At 43.3% G+C, this 16,512-nt stretch overlaps 1 protein-coding gene across 11 annotated transcripts in view; it reads right to left on the reverse strand.

The window, feature by feature from the left end:
• The window catches only part of PCDH17 (protocadherin 17), a 145,704-nt gene that overhangs the window by 37,731 nt on the left and 91,461 nt on the right, over positions 1–16,512 (reverse strand). For 4 of the 11 annotated variants that reach the window (XM_081002941.1, XM_081002942.1, XM_081002938.1 and 1 more), the window contains exon 4: positions 4,853–4,936. The exons of 6 other annotated variants lie outside the window; for them this stretch is intronic. In XM_081002941.1, the coding sequence (XP_080859067.1) occupies positions 4,853–4,936 (84 nt within the window). Of the gene's footprint in view, positions 1–4,852; positions 4,937–16,512 lie in introns of those variants that run through there. One more of the 11 variants, XM_081002947.1, reaches the window with a different exon arrangement.

Here is a 16,512-nt window from a genome sequence, read left to right on the forward strand (position 1 = left end):
ATTTAGCTATTATCACAAGAGACACAACCTCCCTCCATCTGATTATCATTTCATGGAGTGTTAACCCTTACAAATGGCTCGAGTCAGTTATGAATCAAGCTGGGAAGTTCACCTGACATTACTTCAGTCAGAGGAGGGGGGGGGGAATGGCTGTGAATTCATTTGATCCCCGAACTGTGTCACTTTAAAGTGCAGGTGGCTTTGAGTGAGGAGAACTAGTGGGGCTGCCTCCACTGCAATTTTCATGGGTGGCTTTGGGCAGTGGGATTTCACAGACTCAGCTCCCTACCTGGGAGGTGCCTCACAGAGCAGCTGATGTGGGGACAATGAACAGCAGGAATGCTGCTGCTCCTCTTGAGCCTTGGCAAAGGGGGATTCGCGTCCCTGTGACGGAGAGTGTGCATGGAGTCATCACTCATCTGTGAACACAGAGACAGCCATTTATGACTTGTGCTCTATGTTTTCTCCCTTAAAAATTAGGTTTTCATGTATAGGAATGTTTTCTCATGAAAGGACATCAGCTTGCAGTTGGAGGCGATACTGTCTGGAGTCAGCTTGGCCATCATCTGCTGCTTTTGAGAAAGCGTGTTCTCCATCACGGAGAGCACGTGTTGCGGTTGGGGATTTTAAGACACCTTGCTGTTTCTGGGCAGATGGTTTGGCCAACTCGTAAGCAGGGGTGGGCTGTTACTGGGGAAATTTAGATGTTGCCATTTAGTGATTGACAGCCCTATTTGTTAAATACAAGGCACGCAGCAACGGACGTCCTCTTTCGCTGCGTGCTTCGGATCACCTGCCCTCCCTTCCCTAATGTTAGGCTGTTTGCTTGACCTTGCTATTGCCTGTCGTGGGGTCGTCTGCTTTGGGGCAGGGGCCCAGTAGGAATTTTGCCATTTGGCTGATTAGTGTGTGCCACTTGGTTTTCGCCTACCGCGTAGCAAATCGTCACAACTTGTAAGGTTTGCGGTTAGGCATTGGTCTGGAATAGGTTGCTGGAGGGGTATGGATTCGGCTGTGCCTGCCCCTCCAAAATTGCTGCTGCTGCTGCTTCAAGGGTTTTACCGTTAATGGAACCCAGGGGCTCCCCCATGCTTTTGTCCGAAACCCCCTGGCAAGGGGCTAGGGCCACGCAAGCCCCTGGGAGCATGCTGGGGAGAGGTGAGGCATGGTTCCCAGTCCCGTCTCTCTCCCCAGGTGACTTACCCTTCCTGACTTCGCGGGGGGTGCGAATGTCAGAGCTGTCCCCGTGTGGGGTCAGTTAGTGCTACCAATGCCTAAGCAACCACTCATTTTGCTGTATTTGAATAAAGTTGTGGCCAAAAAAATTAAACAAAAATTGTCAATTGTATTTTCCTTTGGGGTGTATTGGGGACCTCAACACGCAAGTAGGCCTGAGAGATACCTGAAATCGTCTTAGTGGGAGCTTCTTTGAAATGCAAACCTGAAAATTACTGTTGACATATATGTTAGATTTATGGGGCTGGGGAGAGAAAGTTTATTTTGGAGATATTTGGTGCTGTGGAGAGGATATTTGGGGAGAAAACATTATTCAAAGCGGGGGGGGTGGTGGTGGCTGCAGCCCTGCCAGCCAGCCACATTCCTTCAACAGGAGAGAGTGCTGAAAACTTGTAAAGAAGGGCAGGCATTGTTTCTTTTCTTAAAAAACAACCACAACCAAGTGTTTCCGGGACTCAAACCCAGTTGCAAGCTGCGCCCCTTCGCAATGGAAGTCATTGCCCCATTCAAAGAGCTATGCTTGGGTGGCTGTGGTTATTCCATGAGGAGGTGTTTCCATGTGTTAGAAGTGCTTGCTTCCTCATTAAGTTGCACACATTGTAAGCAAAACTGTCAGAGTCCTCCTGCTCCTCCTCAGGCACCTGCTGCTTTAAGGGACAAGACTATGATTGCAAATCTCCAAGAAGAGGGAAAGGCACCCATCCTTTCAATGCAAATTTAGAGAGATAGGCAATGCTTTCAACTCACATCATCCCTACCACTCAGCGAAGGTGAGGCATAGCAGCTAAGCCCCTAGCTCTAGCATTCCTCCTGCCATAAACTCAGCCTTCTGTCTGTCTCAAGAGATAATGAAGTGTGCCTCCAGGCATTCTGTTAGCAGCACTGAATTGACCTTTCTGGGATGCAAGCCTGGGCAGTGGGCATGGAGAACCTGGGCTGCCCAGACAACAAGACCCCCCTCTCGGCCTCACTGATGTGATCCAAAGAAAAGCAGAACAAGGTGTGTGTGGCACCAGCTTGGCTGCAGGAGTTGCCAGAAGGAGGTGTACAAGGCACCATCCAACTGTCTTAGGGACTCTACTCTGGATTTGTGTTGGGTTTACTCTTTAGCCTTTTTGGCTCCCGAAGTTATTTCACAGGGTAGCAGAAGTCTGAGATTTCCATCTCCTAGATGTACTACCTTCCCAGGTCTCAACCTCAGCTCCATCCACGTCTGAGATGTGGAAATAATAGTGCCCTGCCCTAAAGAGTTGTAAGGATGACTGTAATTATGTATAGAAAATGCTACAGCACAGCTGGACAGCAGTGAGCCCTAGGCTTAATTTCATGAGGTCTAATTTCATGTGGGTGACTATGAAGGGGAGCTGGAAGGTGAGTGAGACAAAGGAGCAGCAGAAAGATGGAGAGAGAAAACTCTGTCCTGTCCCTTTGGCGGCTCTGCCTGAGCTCACTTGGACTCCAGCCCTGCCCACTGGCCACGACAGGTTACCCTCAAGGCTCTCAACAGAAAACAAAAACAAAAACCTAAGGTTTATTACTCTTAATGCAACAGCATCCGAAACTGCCATCATGTAACATTGGGATGACAGATGCATGTCAATTTCTCTCAATCCAAGGGAAAGGTGCATTCACATAGCATATTTTGAAATGAGTGAAACAGTAACAAATTTCTTAATTCCCATTTTGGGCCAGTCCTAACACTCACCAATATGCTAATGATGTTTTAATGATGCTTTTGGTCAAACAGAAATCTTCACAGACTGACAACAATTTAAGAGGGTGGGGGGAGATGTTCCTTGTCTCCAGCTGTCATCCACTGCTCAGCAAAAGCAGGTAATAACGAGACAAAATATGCCAGCTACTTTTGCAAAAACTGCCTTTTCAATAAATTTACGCTAGGCAGTAATGAGCTGTGTTGTGCGGCATTTAATCTGTTCTTTTAAAAGAAGAAGAAGCTAAAAAGGAATTATTTCAGCGTGGCTCTCAGATATTAAAGTCCGCACATCATTTATGTTGACAGTTCGGCTTCAGGCTATAAAACAGAAGAACCTGTTCTACATCTTCGCTTAAAAAAGGAGCAGAAAACCTAAACCCCCATCAATCCACTGTCATGGTTTTACATCTTATCTGTGGCAAAAAATGAATCATTGGAAAGATTTGTTCTGATTCCACAGACAGATCCATCAACTTGGTGAGGTTGTGAAACAGGTGATTCACAGACTGGTAATTAGTGGCAACCATCCCATAGGAATGTGTGAACACCTTGTGCAACCATTCTTTTTGCATTCATAAGTCAGTATTCTGGATTCTGTGTTTCAATTCTGTGCTGCCCCTTTGAGTGTCTCCTTAACTCAGAAAGGGGCAAGCACTTAGCGGGGCTGGCCCAAACAGAAAAGCAAACCGAGCAACTACTTGGGGTGCAGAAATCTCAGTGGGATTTCAGCTATGGTAAACTGATGGGAGGCACACCTAACTGTAGAGCAGTTTGTTGTCTGACTGGATATCTGCTTTATTGCTAATGACACAACTGAGAGTCTTCAAATGTCTATCAGTTCCCTGGGGCACAAACACAGTGGTAAAGGTGAGGTAGTAAAGAAAGGCATTAAATGGGGGGGGGGGAGCCTGTGCTAGCTAACTAAGAAAGGAGGTGGGATGGGGTAGAATTCTAACCCCTGCCCTGGATGCAATTAAATTGTGAAGGCTGCACAAACTGAAGGCACCACAGTAGGTATAGGGAATCAAAGACCCAGTGGCCCAACAGAACCCTTCCGGCCCTCTCTCTGGTCCTTGGGACTCTCCCCGGGCTGTAGCCCCTCCCTGGCCACCCCCCCCCTTGCCAGTCCCACCTTGCACCTTCCTTGAGTAATTCTGAATGGATGGAAGGTGTCCTTGAACTCTGCTAAGGCTTGCCTGGATGGAGGGTGGAGGGGTGTGAGACTGTGTGTAGAAACTATCCTACTGTACAAAAGTAGCCATCACATTTGTTGCTCTGCCCCCCCCCCCCGCATGTGGCCTCCCAGAAGGAATTGCCACCCTGATGCTGAAAGTTTGCTACTCCTACCTTCTCCGTTACACACATTTAATACAACTAGTATCAGAAATGGTCTCAGGGAAGCTGCACTTCAACAGGTGTAGCAATGCCCAGGCCAAAAGCAGTGCACAACATTACCAGTCCTGCACAGTAAGAGCAGGCAGAATTGAAGCAAGGACCAGATTTGGTCACTGCTGGCCAAGCACAAAGGAACTACCACAAGGGATGTGAAGAAGCTTACAAAGCATGTTGCTCCCTGGACATGCAACAGAAGTCAGTCAGTTACCTACATCATGTGCTTTGTGCATGAAATGAGGAGAGGTCAAAACAGCTGGAATTTCAGATCCACTTTAGCCAAAACTGAGCTCATTTGCAATGCAAAATGTGCTTCTAATTAATGTTCAGAATCCTAATTCAACAAGATCTTTGAAATTCTTTGCAGTAAAAATTCACTTTTATCAAATTCTCAGTTGCAATATTTAAAAAAGAAGACACCCCCCACCCCACCCCCAGAAGTTTTACAATTTCACATGTAAAATTCTGACCCCGAGAGTAAGACAGCTAGCAGATGAAGGGTTTGCTCACCTGACAGAAGCAGATCAACAGACTGAAGTCTACTTGTGATGGTGTGGAGGGTGAGGAAAGCAAAGGAAAGCAAAGTCGGGAATGCTTGAAAAATAAAATATTTTTAGTTAACAAGGAGGAAAAAATCATTTGCAGGAGAAAGGGTTCATTTGCATTCCAAACCCCGCTCCCCAAATGGTCTCTGCTTGTGCTTGAAACAGCCATTTAGTTTGGTATATATTGCAGAAAGCTACAGAAGCAGCAGCAGCAGCAGCAGTCCATCATGAATCCCTAGGTAGATATTAGTGAGTCTATCATGCTAAACAACACAAAAAGTTTCATAGAATATGATGGAGGTACTCTGGACAGAGATGTCACTCATCACTGAAAGAAAGCACAAACCTGACAGTGATGTCGACGTCATGCGGCAACATACTAAAAACACCCCATCCCCAGCAATTATTCTACTATAAATGATAAGTGCAGAAAGGCCCTATAATTTGGGGGAGGCCCAGATTTCCTTTACAGTTTCACTCACCGTGAAGCTCCCACAATATTGCTGAAAGGATAAAATGAGGGAGGAGAGAACCATGGATTGTCCCACATAAAACAGGGGCAGGTAAACCTTTTAGCTCCACGGGCAAAATCCTTATCAAGATCAGCTGTGAGGACCCACTCATCTGTCACAACCCATCACTTGACTTTGCAAGCCGCCTCCCTGCCCCTTTGAACTCCAGATCCCAGAGGTTTAAAACAGAAGTATGGGGCAACTTACTAAAGCTTTAAAAGAGCCATGTTCAAGTTGGAGCCTCAAGAGGCTCAAATAAGAGAGACGTGGACTAGCCTTGTAAAAGTGCTTTTGGAAGCATCTTCCCTGCAAACAAGCAGGCAGTTGGGGTGCAGTGGGGTGCATGGGGAGCGGAAGAGTCCTCCCTGCCACTGCCTACCTAGTCACTCCAATGTTAAAAGGAGAACATTTTAAGGGGGTGCTTCCAAGAGTGCTTGTGCAATCCAAGGAACACTTTTACAAAGGGCAAAACTGCTCTTTGAAGCAGCTCCACTTCTCCTTGGAGCAGGTGGGCAGCAGAGTCCCCCACACCCCTGCTGCTGCCACTCATGTGCTCACTTCAGTGTTTAAATTATGGGGGGTCCCCCCCCCCAGCTAGGGTTGCCACCACCTCTCCATTCAGTTAAAGGAGAAGCGTAAAAAAGTGCTTCAATGCCCCCTCATTGGCTGATGAGCAGATACCCAACCCTGCTGCCAAGGCTCTGTGATCTTGTTACTTGCTGGCCATAGCTAATGCAGATTTAGACCCTGCCCGCTGTCCATCAGCTGATGGCACCAGCTGATATCAGGTGATGGGCAAATGGCGTGTTTGGGTAAAATGGGCTTGTGAATTAAACCGAACTCCTTGGTGGGCCGAGATTGGCCCATGGGTTACAAGTTCTCCAACCCTGACATAAAATGCAGACTAGGGATCAGATTTTTAAATTCTCTCTCATGTTTAGAACAAAAGAAAAGCCTTGCATCTTGAAAATTAAAACATCAGGGATACCGCTTTTTCATAGAAGCATTCTTTTTTTGTTTTGTTCTGCAATTCTCCACTTGCCTTCTGAAATCTACCAATCTCAGTCTCAAAAGGGTCGTACCACCTGCCTTTTAAATGTATTTATATTTTATTCCTGAACATGCTCTAATATGTCAATATGCACACAATACACACACACCAAATTTTCACATTGGCCCTTATTGACCAATGTGTCATCATCTCTCTCTTGTTTGACCTGTGTCGGCCATAATACTTCCACGTTATATTCTCATGTCTCTTTGGCCTTTGGGCCAGCTCACATACCCAGAACAGATCAAACGATTGTAATGTGGTCATGTGAATGCTTTACTGCCAGCCCTGAATGCTGTGTATATTCTACTGTACCAGTATTGGCAACTTTTTTCTAGCTCACTAAATGTGGGTTGCAATGTAAGGTGTTTTGGATGTTGTTATTAGTTTCACAGCAAATTCACAAACTCGCCAGCCAATGATCCTTTTCAAATTATGTCCAATGTTTTGACTGATGTTATGACTCCCCATGTAAGCCCAGTTTGCTTCCTAAACGAGGAGGGAGGACTATCAAACCTACTGCATGCAGATTTATGAATGGATCATCCATGAGCACGTTGCCTTGCATATGGCAGAATACATATAACAGGGATCCTTGGCTAAGAGGGTATGGAATCCCAACCTTAATCCTAAAACAGTTCAAGGCTTTCAAATAACCAATGGCTTCTCCGCCCCTTGCAGAGCCTGAGGTGTTTTGCTGGATATAGCATGTAACTCTACTGTAATGCCGTTTATTCAACAAAGACCTTGACAACTGTACTCCTTTACTGATTGCTTCTCCCTTTTTGTGCTGAGTAAAACAATTAATTTGTAACAGTCAAAAATACATCCACTTGTAGCATTTCTGACCTGATATCATATTAATTTAATCTGCTTTATGAATTGCTGGAGGAAATATTCAGCTATTTTCTGAAAGACTGACTTGGGGATTATTGGAGCTGTATAATTGTTCTACTGATAAGATGTGAGAAAAAATACTTTATTTGACATTAATCTTACTGAAATGGGCAATGTATCTGAGAAATAGATTGCTGTCTAACTGGCTTGCCAAAATATCTCTTGCTGAGAGCAACTGTAGCTCATTAAAAAAAATTATTTATTTAAACAGCCTCTTTTAAGAATGTTCAATCTTTCGTCAACATCTGTTGTCTCTTCCTCCTTAGGAACATAATTGTGCAGAATTCCAGTGTAAAACAGGCTGTGTACAGACTTCTCAAAATATTCATGCAGTTACCCTGCAGATTTTTTTAATTTTTTGTATATTTCTCCCTTGCTCTTAGAATGCATGCACACAACATATGGAAACACCTGAAAATAAGTTTGCAAAATGCTCTTACTGAGATGACTACTAAATATATACCTCCAGTGCTTTCAAGAGAAGAATAAAATGCAAGCTACTTGCTTAGTTGGTTACACACACCACTTCAAACAATGATGAAGAAGAGTAACACTCTAGAACAGCAGTCAAGGCAATGAGCACTCACACTTTACATTGTGGGTGCCCTTTGCGGGATCGTGCGTGGTGCTACAGTTCCCAGGGAGCTTACTGGCAAACAGGGGCTGGCTTGCCTCTCAGTGTTAAGTTTTGGAGGTTCACACCCAGCCTCAGTATTCAAGTATCTTGCTGGGACGTGGGGCGAGCAGGAGCCAACGACAGCCAGGCAGTTGGCTCTGAAGATTCACCCTCCCTTTGTTTAATGTTTCTTGTTTGCAGGTTAACTTTTTCTTCCTGTTTAGCGGGCGCTGCTGCTGAAGGACCGGGAAGAAATTTTCCTGCATTGGCAGGTTTTGTCTTCCCCATAGCAATTCGTCGCAACTTTTGTGGTTACGGCCTTGAGTAGAATCCTTTAGTCTTTTCTTCCCTATATGGGGGGGGGGGCATGGTGCCTCACCCCCCTGCAGCGGCTATTCCAGGGCCCCCCTCTTAAAGGGGTTATATATATGGGTGTCACTGAAAGGTCATCAGTGAACCACCCTGCGTTCAGGGATATAGGATATTTGGCTGCCTGCTACACTTACGTCTTGCAGAGCACCCCCATATCCCATTTACCCTGGTGAGCCCCAGTTCCCCCCGGCTGGGGGGCTGGGAGGGACACCCCCCCAAGGCCTAAGCCAAGGTCTTCCTACATTCAGAAGTTTAATAAAGTTGTGGCCTAATTTTAATTCCATATAATGTTGTCAGAGTCTTTATTCCTTCCTTATGATCCCTGGGGGCTGGGGCTGTCTCTGCCTGGCCTCACAATCTGTCCTGCACTCATTCCTGCTGGACTTCAAATCCTTCATACATTTGCACTCTTGGGTTTCGTGCAATGCTACTGTATCATTTGGAAGCTTAAGAAAACAGTAATTTCTCCAATGAGAGAGGGTATTGGAGCAGCAGAACTGAGCATGTGACATGAAGACGCCAGAACACTGAATTTAAGACAAAAGGTACAAGCTGTAGAAGATTTTGGTTTACATAGAATTTGACCAGCTTTGTGTCCTTAAAGAGAAGCTGGGTGAACAACCCAGCTCAGGGGTAATGAATGGGATGCCCTCCAGATGCAATTGGACCACAACTCCCATTATCCCTGCCTAGAGCTGATGGGAGCTGTGGTTGAATAGCATCAGTAGGGCACCAAATTGGCAACTGCTGCCATAGTTCATCCCACATGCAGCCATGGTTCTCAGACCTGTTGGCTCTGGGGGAAAATGTCAAAGGCTTAACTATGTCATTGGACAAGATGTTAAAGCGCCTTCATAAGAACTTTTCTCTATACAGTCATACCTTGGTTTTCTAACAGCTTAGTTCATGAACAACTTGGAACTCAAGCGCCTCAAACTCGGAAGCCAGATGTCCAGAGCGGCTTCCACAGCTGGATGCTTCTGCAGCCAATCGGAAGCCGCACCTTGGTTTCCAAACATTTCAAAGTCGAATGGACTTCTGGAAACGCATTCTGTTTGAAAACCAAGGTACGGCTGTATTACATAAATTAAACCCCACTCTATCATTCAATTACATTCCTTTCAATTCAACTACTCCTTTACCTCCTCCTCCCTCCTTAGGTCTTACTGTCCCTTTCACTGTGAGGCTGACAGCCTCAGTTCCGTGATATTGTAAGCTGAAGCCAATGGAGGGAATCCATTGACTTTGTAAACTGGAGCAACTTTGTATGATCGTAAGTTCAATGCAATCCATTGACTGTCTATGGAAGGAAAGATCTTTCTAACATCAAATAAAAATCTTACAATGACTTCTTTGATAAATAGTCCTAATTTTTCAAAGATATGATTTTGGTCAAGCACATTTGCCATTCAGCAAAGAATAACAAAAATGTATGAGGTGTCACGCAGAAAGTTAGATACTTTGTTCTGAAATCCTAGCTATCTAGAATTATTTCATTCAAACAGACAAAACTAAAGTATGACATATTTGCTTTCCTCTGAATTTTAAATGGATCATTTATAAGGATGAGTAAAGATTCTTAAGAGCAAATGGAAATGAGGTTACAATAAGGGGAGAGGACAAGTTCACATAAAGGGAAACAACAGAATAGACTAATTAATTGCCTATTATGTATTAGCATAAAGGGTAAACAAGAAGGAACATCAGTTCAAAATATGGCACTAAATTATAATAATCAGTAATCAGATGCGCTGAACCATCTCCCCCCCCCCCCCATTCATCTGGCATTTTGCTTTAGGAGAGGCTCTGTGGCAAAATTCATTTGCTGGAAGCGTACTCTCCAGGCAGGGATGGGAACATCAGGTCCAGGGGCCAAATGTGGTCCTTGTGGCCTCATGGATCCTGCAGGGCAGCCTCTTTCAGTGTTTCTGCCTTGGTGGAATAATGAGTATTTGAACTCTGATGGCTCTTCTTGACAGTCTGTCTGGAGGACAGAGAGGGGTGGGGGAGAGAGTGCAGAAACGAGCTCACGGTAACAAAGGTAAAATTCACATTGGTTGATTTGCCTGTGGACCCACACACCACTGTCAAGTGGCCCCTGAAAGTTTGTTCAGAAGGGAATGTGGCCCTTGGGCTGGGAAAGGGACCCCATTCCTGTCTTACGGTTTTCTTCCAACACACCATACCACCCCCAACACCTGGCTTCTGGCACACAAGTCCCAAAGGATGTAGAATGTGTCAGTTCCACAAGGGGTCTTGCATGTATAATTTGATGCTGTCTCCTATGTAATAATGGCAACCTTGCTGGGCTGCCACATAAAAATGCTTTGGGACACAAGGAAATCCACATGGGATGGGATGACTTGGTACAAGTTTTATAAATTAACTTGCTCACTCAAACCCGGTCATCATACTATCTACATTGCAAGCACAATTTTAAATGGAAAGGCTTCCCTCAAAATATCTCGGGAATTATAGTTTGGTGAGTTGCTGAAAGTTTTCTGCTAAGCCACTAGCCTTTGTACACTAGTTGTAGTTTGCATAACTACAAATCCCAGTTTCTCCTGATTAGAGGGACTTATTTTAAAGCTAGTTTATATCTGTAATTCAAGTGTATCCTGTGTCATATTTAAAAGCCTGTTTGTCTATCCTATACTTCTGCTGGGGGGGGGGACTGTGTCAATAGGGCTGGTTAGCACAACTGAAAATAAGAATGATGACAACGCTGCCAAATTTTTACAAAATGGAATTTAATTTTATGCACTGCAGTTTCAGGGCTTTTGACCTCCAAATCAGAGGCTATTTTCAAAACTCATCAACACCATCAGTGAATTTAAATACCAGATATGATAGCATGAAAAAAAGTATTGTGCATTCTCACCTGATTATTTCCTGTCTCCCAAAACATTAACTTTTCCAAACAATGTGTATTTTATTCTCAGGAGCAAGCTCCACCTGCACAGAAGCAGCAAACAGCCCAAGCAGTGTTAAGACTATAAAATCCATAATGCTGTGTAACCATATGCAAAAAAACAAAATATCCTTAAATGAACAATTGTTCGTACTGAAGGAACTGGAAAAATGTGAGTGAACAGGGACTCTTCTCCTTGTAAATCTGCCATTTGAGGCCAGAAAAAGATGGATCTGAAAAAGAGAGAGACCTGCCTATGCATTTCATGCATCTACCTTTTATTACACATGGACAGAAATCCTTTAAATATAATGTGATTTTCTTAAGGGAGAAATCCAAAGAGAAAAGTCTCTCTTTTGTTCTTCTGAATAATGTCTTTTTCCCTCCAAGCAGAAGGTTAAAAATAATTTCAATGTGAAACATCTCATATCAAATCATGCTTTTAAATCTGATAAGCAGAAGCATTTGAATTATTTTTAAGAACACCTTTATGTTGGAAGCTGCTTTTTTTTAAAAAAAAGATTACATTTGTAGTTTTTAGTGAAAGTACCCTTTAATAGTAGCCATAAATATGTGCATATGTAATGTGGACATTTCTTTTGTAATGTAAAAATTTCAGGGGGTGGGGCTTGCATTTCTGTGCTCTCTTAAAATCACTGAAGTTACAAGCCCACCTTTTGTTCCAAACTGTCCTCATCTGCTTTCAACACAGGAATCAAAGCAGCAGCCCACAGCATAATGATAAAAAAAACAACAACGTTAAAGGCAACAGTGAATGACAAACCCCAGGTCTGGAACCCAAAGCAACTCCACAGCAAACGCACATGTGGGAGGCAGGACTGGAACTGAAATTGCTGAGATGTACACAGCAGGATCCCAGGTGCTTTATTTTAATTTAATAGTGCGTCAAAAATGAAGATACACCAAAAGCAGCATATTCCAAGTTGCCCCAAAATAGCATATTTTAACCTGAGACTGTTAGGGACTGATGATAAGGATGCTTGAAGATTTTTTAAAATATATATATTTTTTAAATTCCAATGTGACCTGACCTAAACTTTGGATGTCACACTTCTCTGAATTTTGCAAACATTTCTTAGCTCAAAAAACATACCAAAATGTATCAAACATTAATATTTTTGGAAAGAATATGTTAAGAAATTCAAATATTTTATATATTTAAAATATATAAAATACTATTTTTTGTTAAAGTGTTTATTTAAATGTTAATTTCCATGCTCTTTTTTATTTTAACCCAGCAGATTAATATGGAAGCCAGTCAGAATGGACTCATGAATGAAGACATGCAGTACTGACAGGGACCCGTAATAGTCCATCGCAACCCAATGATTCCATGACCATGTTTTGGTAGAGGTTAGGTGTTTATCACTCATCTTGTTCATAGTAAAAATCATCCTGAAAGTTATTTCAGTGTTTGAATGAAAAGTTGCACACCTGTTGCGCACTCTGCCTTCAAACAGACTCAGCTGTTGAAAGCGAAGAGATTTTTCACACACTCCCACAACCCACTGATCCTCTTTGCACAAGAAAGAACTGCTTCTGCGAGTGCCTCCTCTGTCATTCAAACAATGCAATGAGTTGCACAGGGTTTCATTCATGCAGCTGACTCATGCATCCTACCCTTGAAATTAAGCAGAACACAGAGTCTCTTCTGCTGCAAGAAGAAGAAGAAGAAGAAGAAGAAGAAGAAGAAGAAGAGGAAGAGTGAAGGGCTTGGTGAGCATAGTAGCTGCCCTATTGTTTCCAGGCAGCAGGCCATTGCAGACTTATTGGCAAGGGCACCCTGGCTGTGGAACACTCCCCACTTCCAAGCTTCGGCTTGCATCCCCTTGGCAGTTTTTTGGCAGCAGTTTTCCTCTTCCACCAGGTTTTCTCAATGTGCTGTATGGGCATCTGTGATATATTTGTTTATGTATTGGGTTATATGGCCATACTGACTAAAATACCTAACAGATGGAAGGAGATTATATTTTCCTTTATTGTATTGCATCTGATATTGCTCTGACCCCCCCCCCCCCGAGATCACATGGGATGAGACGCAATATGTAAATTCTGTAAAGAAAAGGGATTGTGAGGGAAGAAGAGAAAGGCAAGCTCAGGCACTATTTCTTAGTTACAAAACTTTTGACATGATCAGCTGAAATGGAAAGAGGTTGCTGACCTCTCTGCAGAGCTGGTGGGCATGTTCTGCAGTCCCATCCCTGCCCCTCTCCCACAGGGGGGTGGAATGGCTGCTGCAACCGATATTTGGGGTGAGAGTGAGGACTATGCAGTGAGCTGCTCAACTTCCCCTTGTCACTCCATCTCTCTCCACTCATCTCAACTCACTGCAGGAGATTCACTAGCACAAGGCTCAAGACTTTGGATGGTACACTTCAAATAAGAATTTCGTTTAATTAATCTTGTAAAATAACATGTGCATGTATAGTGCTATACAGAGAGTACATAATTCTACTGATAATAATAACAACAACAACAACAGTGAGCTGGAAAGCCAATTATACAATCAGATTAAAGACCCAACAAATCCTAATTAAAGGGTAGGACAGAAGCAGATGCCTATGAAACAGAAATGCAAAGCCAGTATGTGGTTAGCAGGGCAAATCAAGAAAGATGTGATGAGCTGTACAACAAGATGAAAATATGTAAGAAGAATGTAAGAGCATGCAACAGAAATTTAACAGTTCTGCAAAAGGTATGTCAGGCTAACAAAATGATCAAGGAAGACTTATGCTGCATGGCTGAGGATGGGGATGGGGTCTCAAGATTGGTTACAAAAGCAGCCTTATTTGAAGTGAAATAGCAGGTACTTGAGAAACCTAAGTTATTTTAATTCAGAAACCAGAGGAGCTCATAGGAGTGGAATTTTTGGCACTTAAAATTGACATTAACATTAGGATAGGACATATTTTACGCGGGTGGCACTGTGGGTTAAACCACAGAGCCTAGGGCTTGCTGATCAGAAGGTCGGCAGTTCGAATCCCCACGACGGGGTGAGCACCCGTTGCTCCTGCCAACCTAGCAGTTTGAAAGCACGTCAAAGTGCAAGTAGATAAATAGGTACCGCTGACACAGGAAGGTAAACGGCGTTTCCGTGCGCTGCTCTGGTTCGCCAGAAGCGGCTTAGTCATGCTGGCCACATGACCTGGAAGCTGTATGCCGGCTCCCTCGGCCAATAAAGCGAGATGAGCACTGCAACCCCAGAGTCGGTCACGACTGGACCTAATGGTCAGGGGTCCCTTTACCTTTACCTTTAGGGCATATTTTAACTGTTATCAGCAGCACATGCAGCAATACATATGCAAAGAAACACTAACCATTCAGCTTTTTCTACAAATAATAATTATCCGGGATGCTAAAATATCATGGCAAAAGTTAATCTAATAAGTCTCTCATTATCCTGTAATACTTTAAATCTGTGCTGTAAGCTAAACAGTTGTCAAAGAAACCCTGAGCTCTATTTACACCAAGCTGAAGAAGACTGAAATAAACAGAGACTGCGTGCTGAGCTCTAATTACGAAAAGCAAATTGCTCTCTCTGAAATCTAGCGGGAAAAGGTTAGCTCCTTCCCTTGATTCTGCAGGTAGAAGTGGCAGGTGAAAGAGCCAGAGAAATCTCAGGTGTCTGCTCTCATGCCAGCTATGTTGATGGTAAGAAATTGTCTATGAGAGAAAAGTCCACCAATGGACATAACATGTTAGGAGCTGCCTTGAAAGAATGAGGTAATGGAGAACATAGGAGTATTTCTTTACCATCTGAGGCATTTCAGATTAAAACAGCTATGTAATAGCTTCCAACAGCCCTACAAACTCTGCTTTGTGTGAAAACACACCAAGTGTTTGTTTCATATATCAATTTAGGCTCGTTCTTCCTGGGGTGGCTAGCCTGTGCTTGTGGACTGCTCCACTTCATAGCTCATGTGGGAGCCGGTTAGCACCATGAGAAAACAAGACCCCCTCTGGGCAGCATCCTGTCCTCACGCCCACAAGCAGGATATGAGCACAACAAGCTCCCCCTACTGGGACTCCCAGCAATTCAGAGACACCCCGCCTCCAATCACGGGGGCCCAGGAGCCACAGGTAGCTTTATCCCCCAGGATTCTGTCAAATCCTCTTTTCAAGACATCCAGTTGGTGGCCATCACTACATCATCCGGTAGTGAATTCTTTAGCTTTACGGTTATCTGTGAGAAGTACTTCCAGCATTCAGCTTCACCATGTGGCCCAAATTCTAGTATTGTGAGAGGAAGGCAAACTTTCCCACTTTCTCTACACCATGGATAATATTTATTAATTATGATGGTGTATATTATTATTATACCCTGCCCATCTGGTTGGGTTTCCTCAGTCACTCTGGGCGACTTCCAGCACATATAAAAACATGATAATACATCAAACATTAAAAACTTCCCAATACAGGGCTGCCTTCACATTTCTTCTAAAAGTTGTGTAGTTCTTCATCTCCTTGACATCTGATGGGAGGGTGATGTTGTTGATTATACATTGAAAGCATAAAATCAAAACAACAATTTAAGGAACACAATGAAGGTGCATCTTTTCCACAATTATTGCCTTGGTCAAAGTATTGAAAATCCATACTTAACATTAAGAAGTATTCCGTGTAAACTACAGTACTCAATAAACCTGTTCTACTTTGCCAAAAAGAATGATCTATAATTATATTCACTAATAAAACAGTCCAATATCTTACTAAACCATTTTGTAAGAAAATTCTCTTCCAGTTTTTGCATATAAGATTCTAGCAGCCACTAAGATATAAGAAACAATTTCCTTCTGATCCTTTGTTACCAAACCATGTAAATAATTCAATAAAAAAAGTGCGCTTCATAACCCAAGCCTTCTCAAATGTGTTTTTTAAACACTTTCCCAGTATCTATTTGCTACTTCACACTTCCACCACATGGGAAAAGGTCTCCTTTTTCTTTCTGTCCTTTCCAACATTTTGGGGGAATAATTGTTAACTGTTTTGGCAGGAGCGATATACCACCACCTCACAACTTTTTAGAAGTTTTCTCTTATTCCCAAATTCAAAGAAACATGTACACAGATGTCCACAGCTTTTTTCTAACCTCCATTGGTCTGTTTCCTCTGGGGTTTGGGGGCCTTTCCATTATGTGCTCTTTATTTTGTTTCTTTTCTGTGCCAAAGTTAAGTAATAAATAACATACAGTGGAACCTCGGTTGTCGAACGTAATCCATTTCGGAAGACCGTTCAACTTCCGAAA

This window comes from Podarcis pityusensis, assembly GCF_964106645.2.
Source record: "Podarcis pityusensis genome assembly, chromosome: 4".
Taxonomy (NCBI): Eukaryota; Metazoa; Chordata; class Lepidosauria; order Squamata; family Lacertidae; genus Podarcis; species Podarcis pityusensis.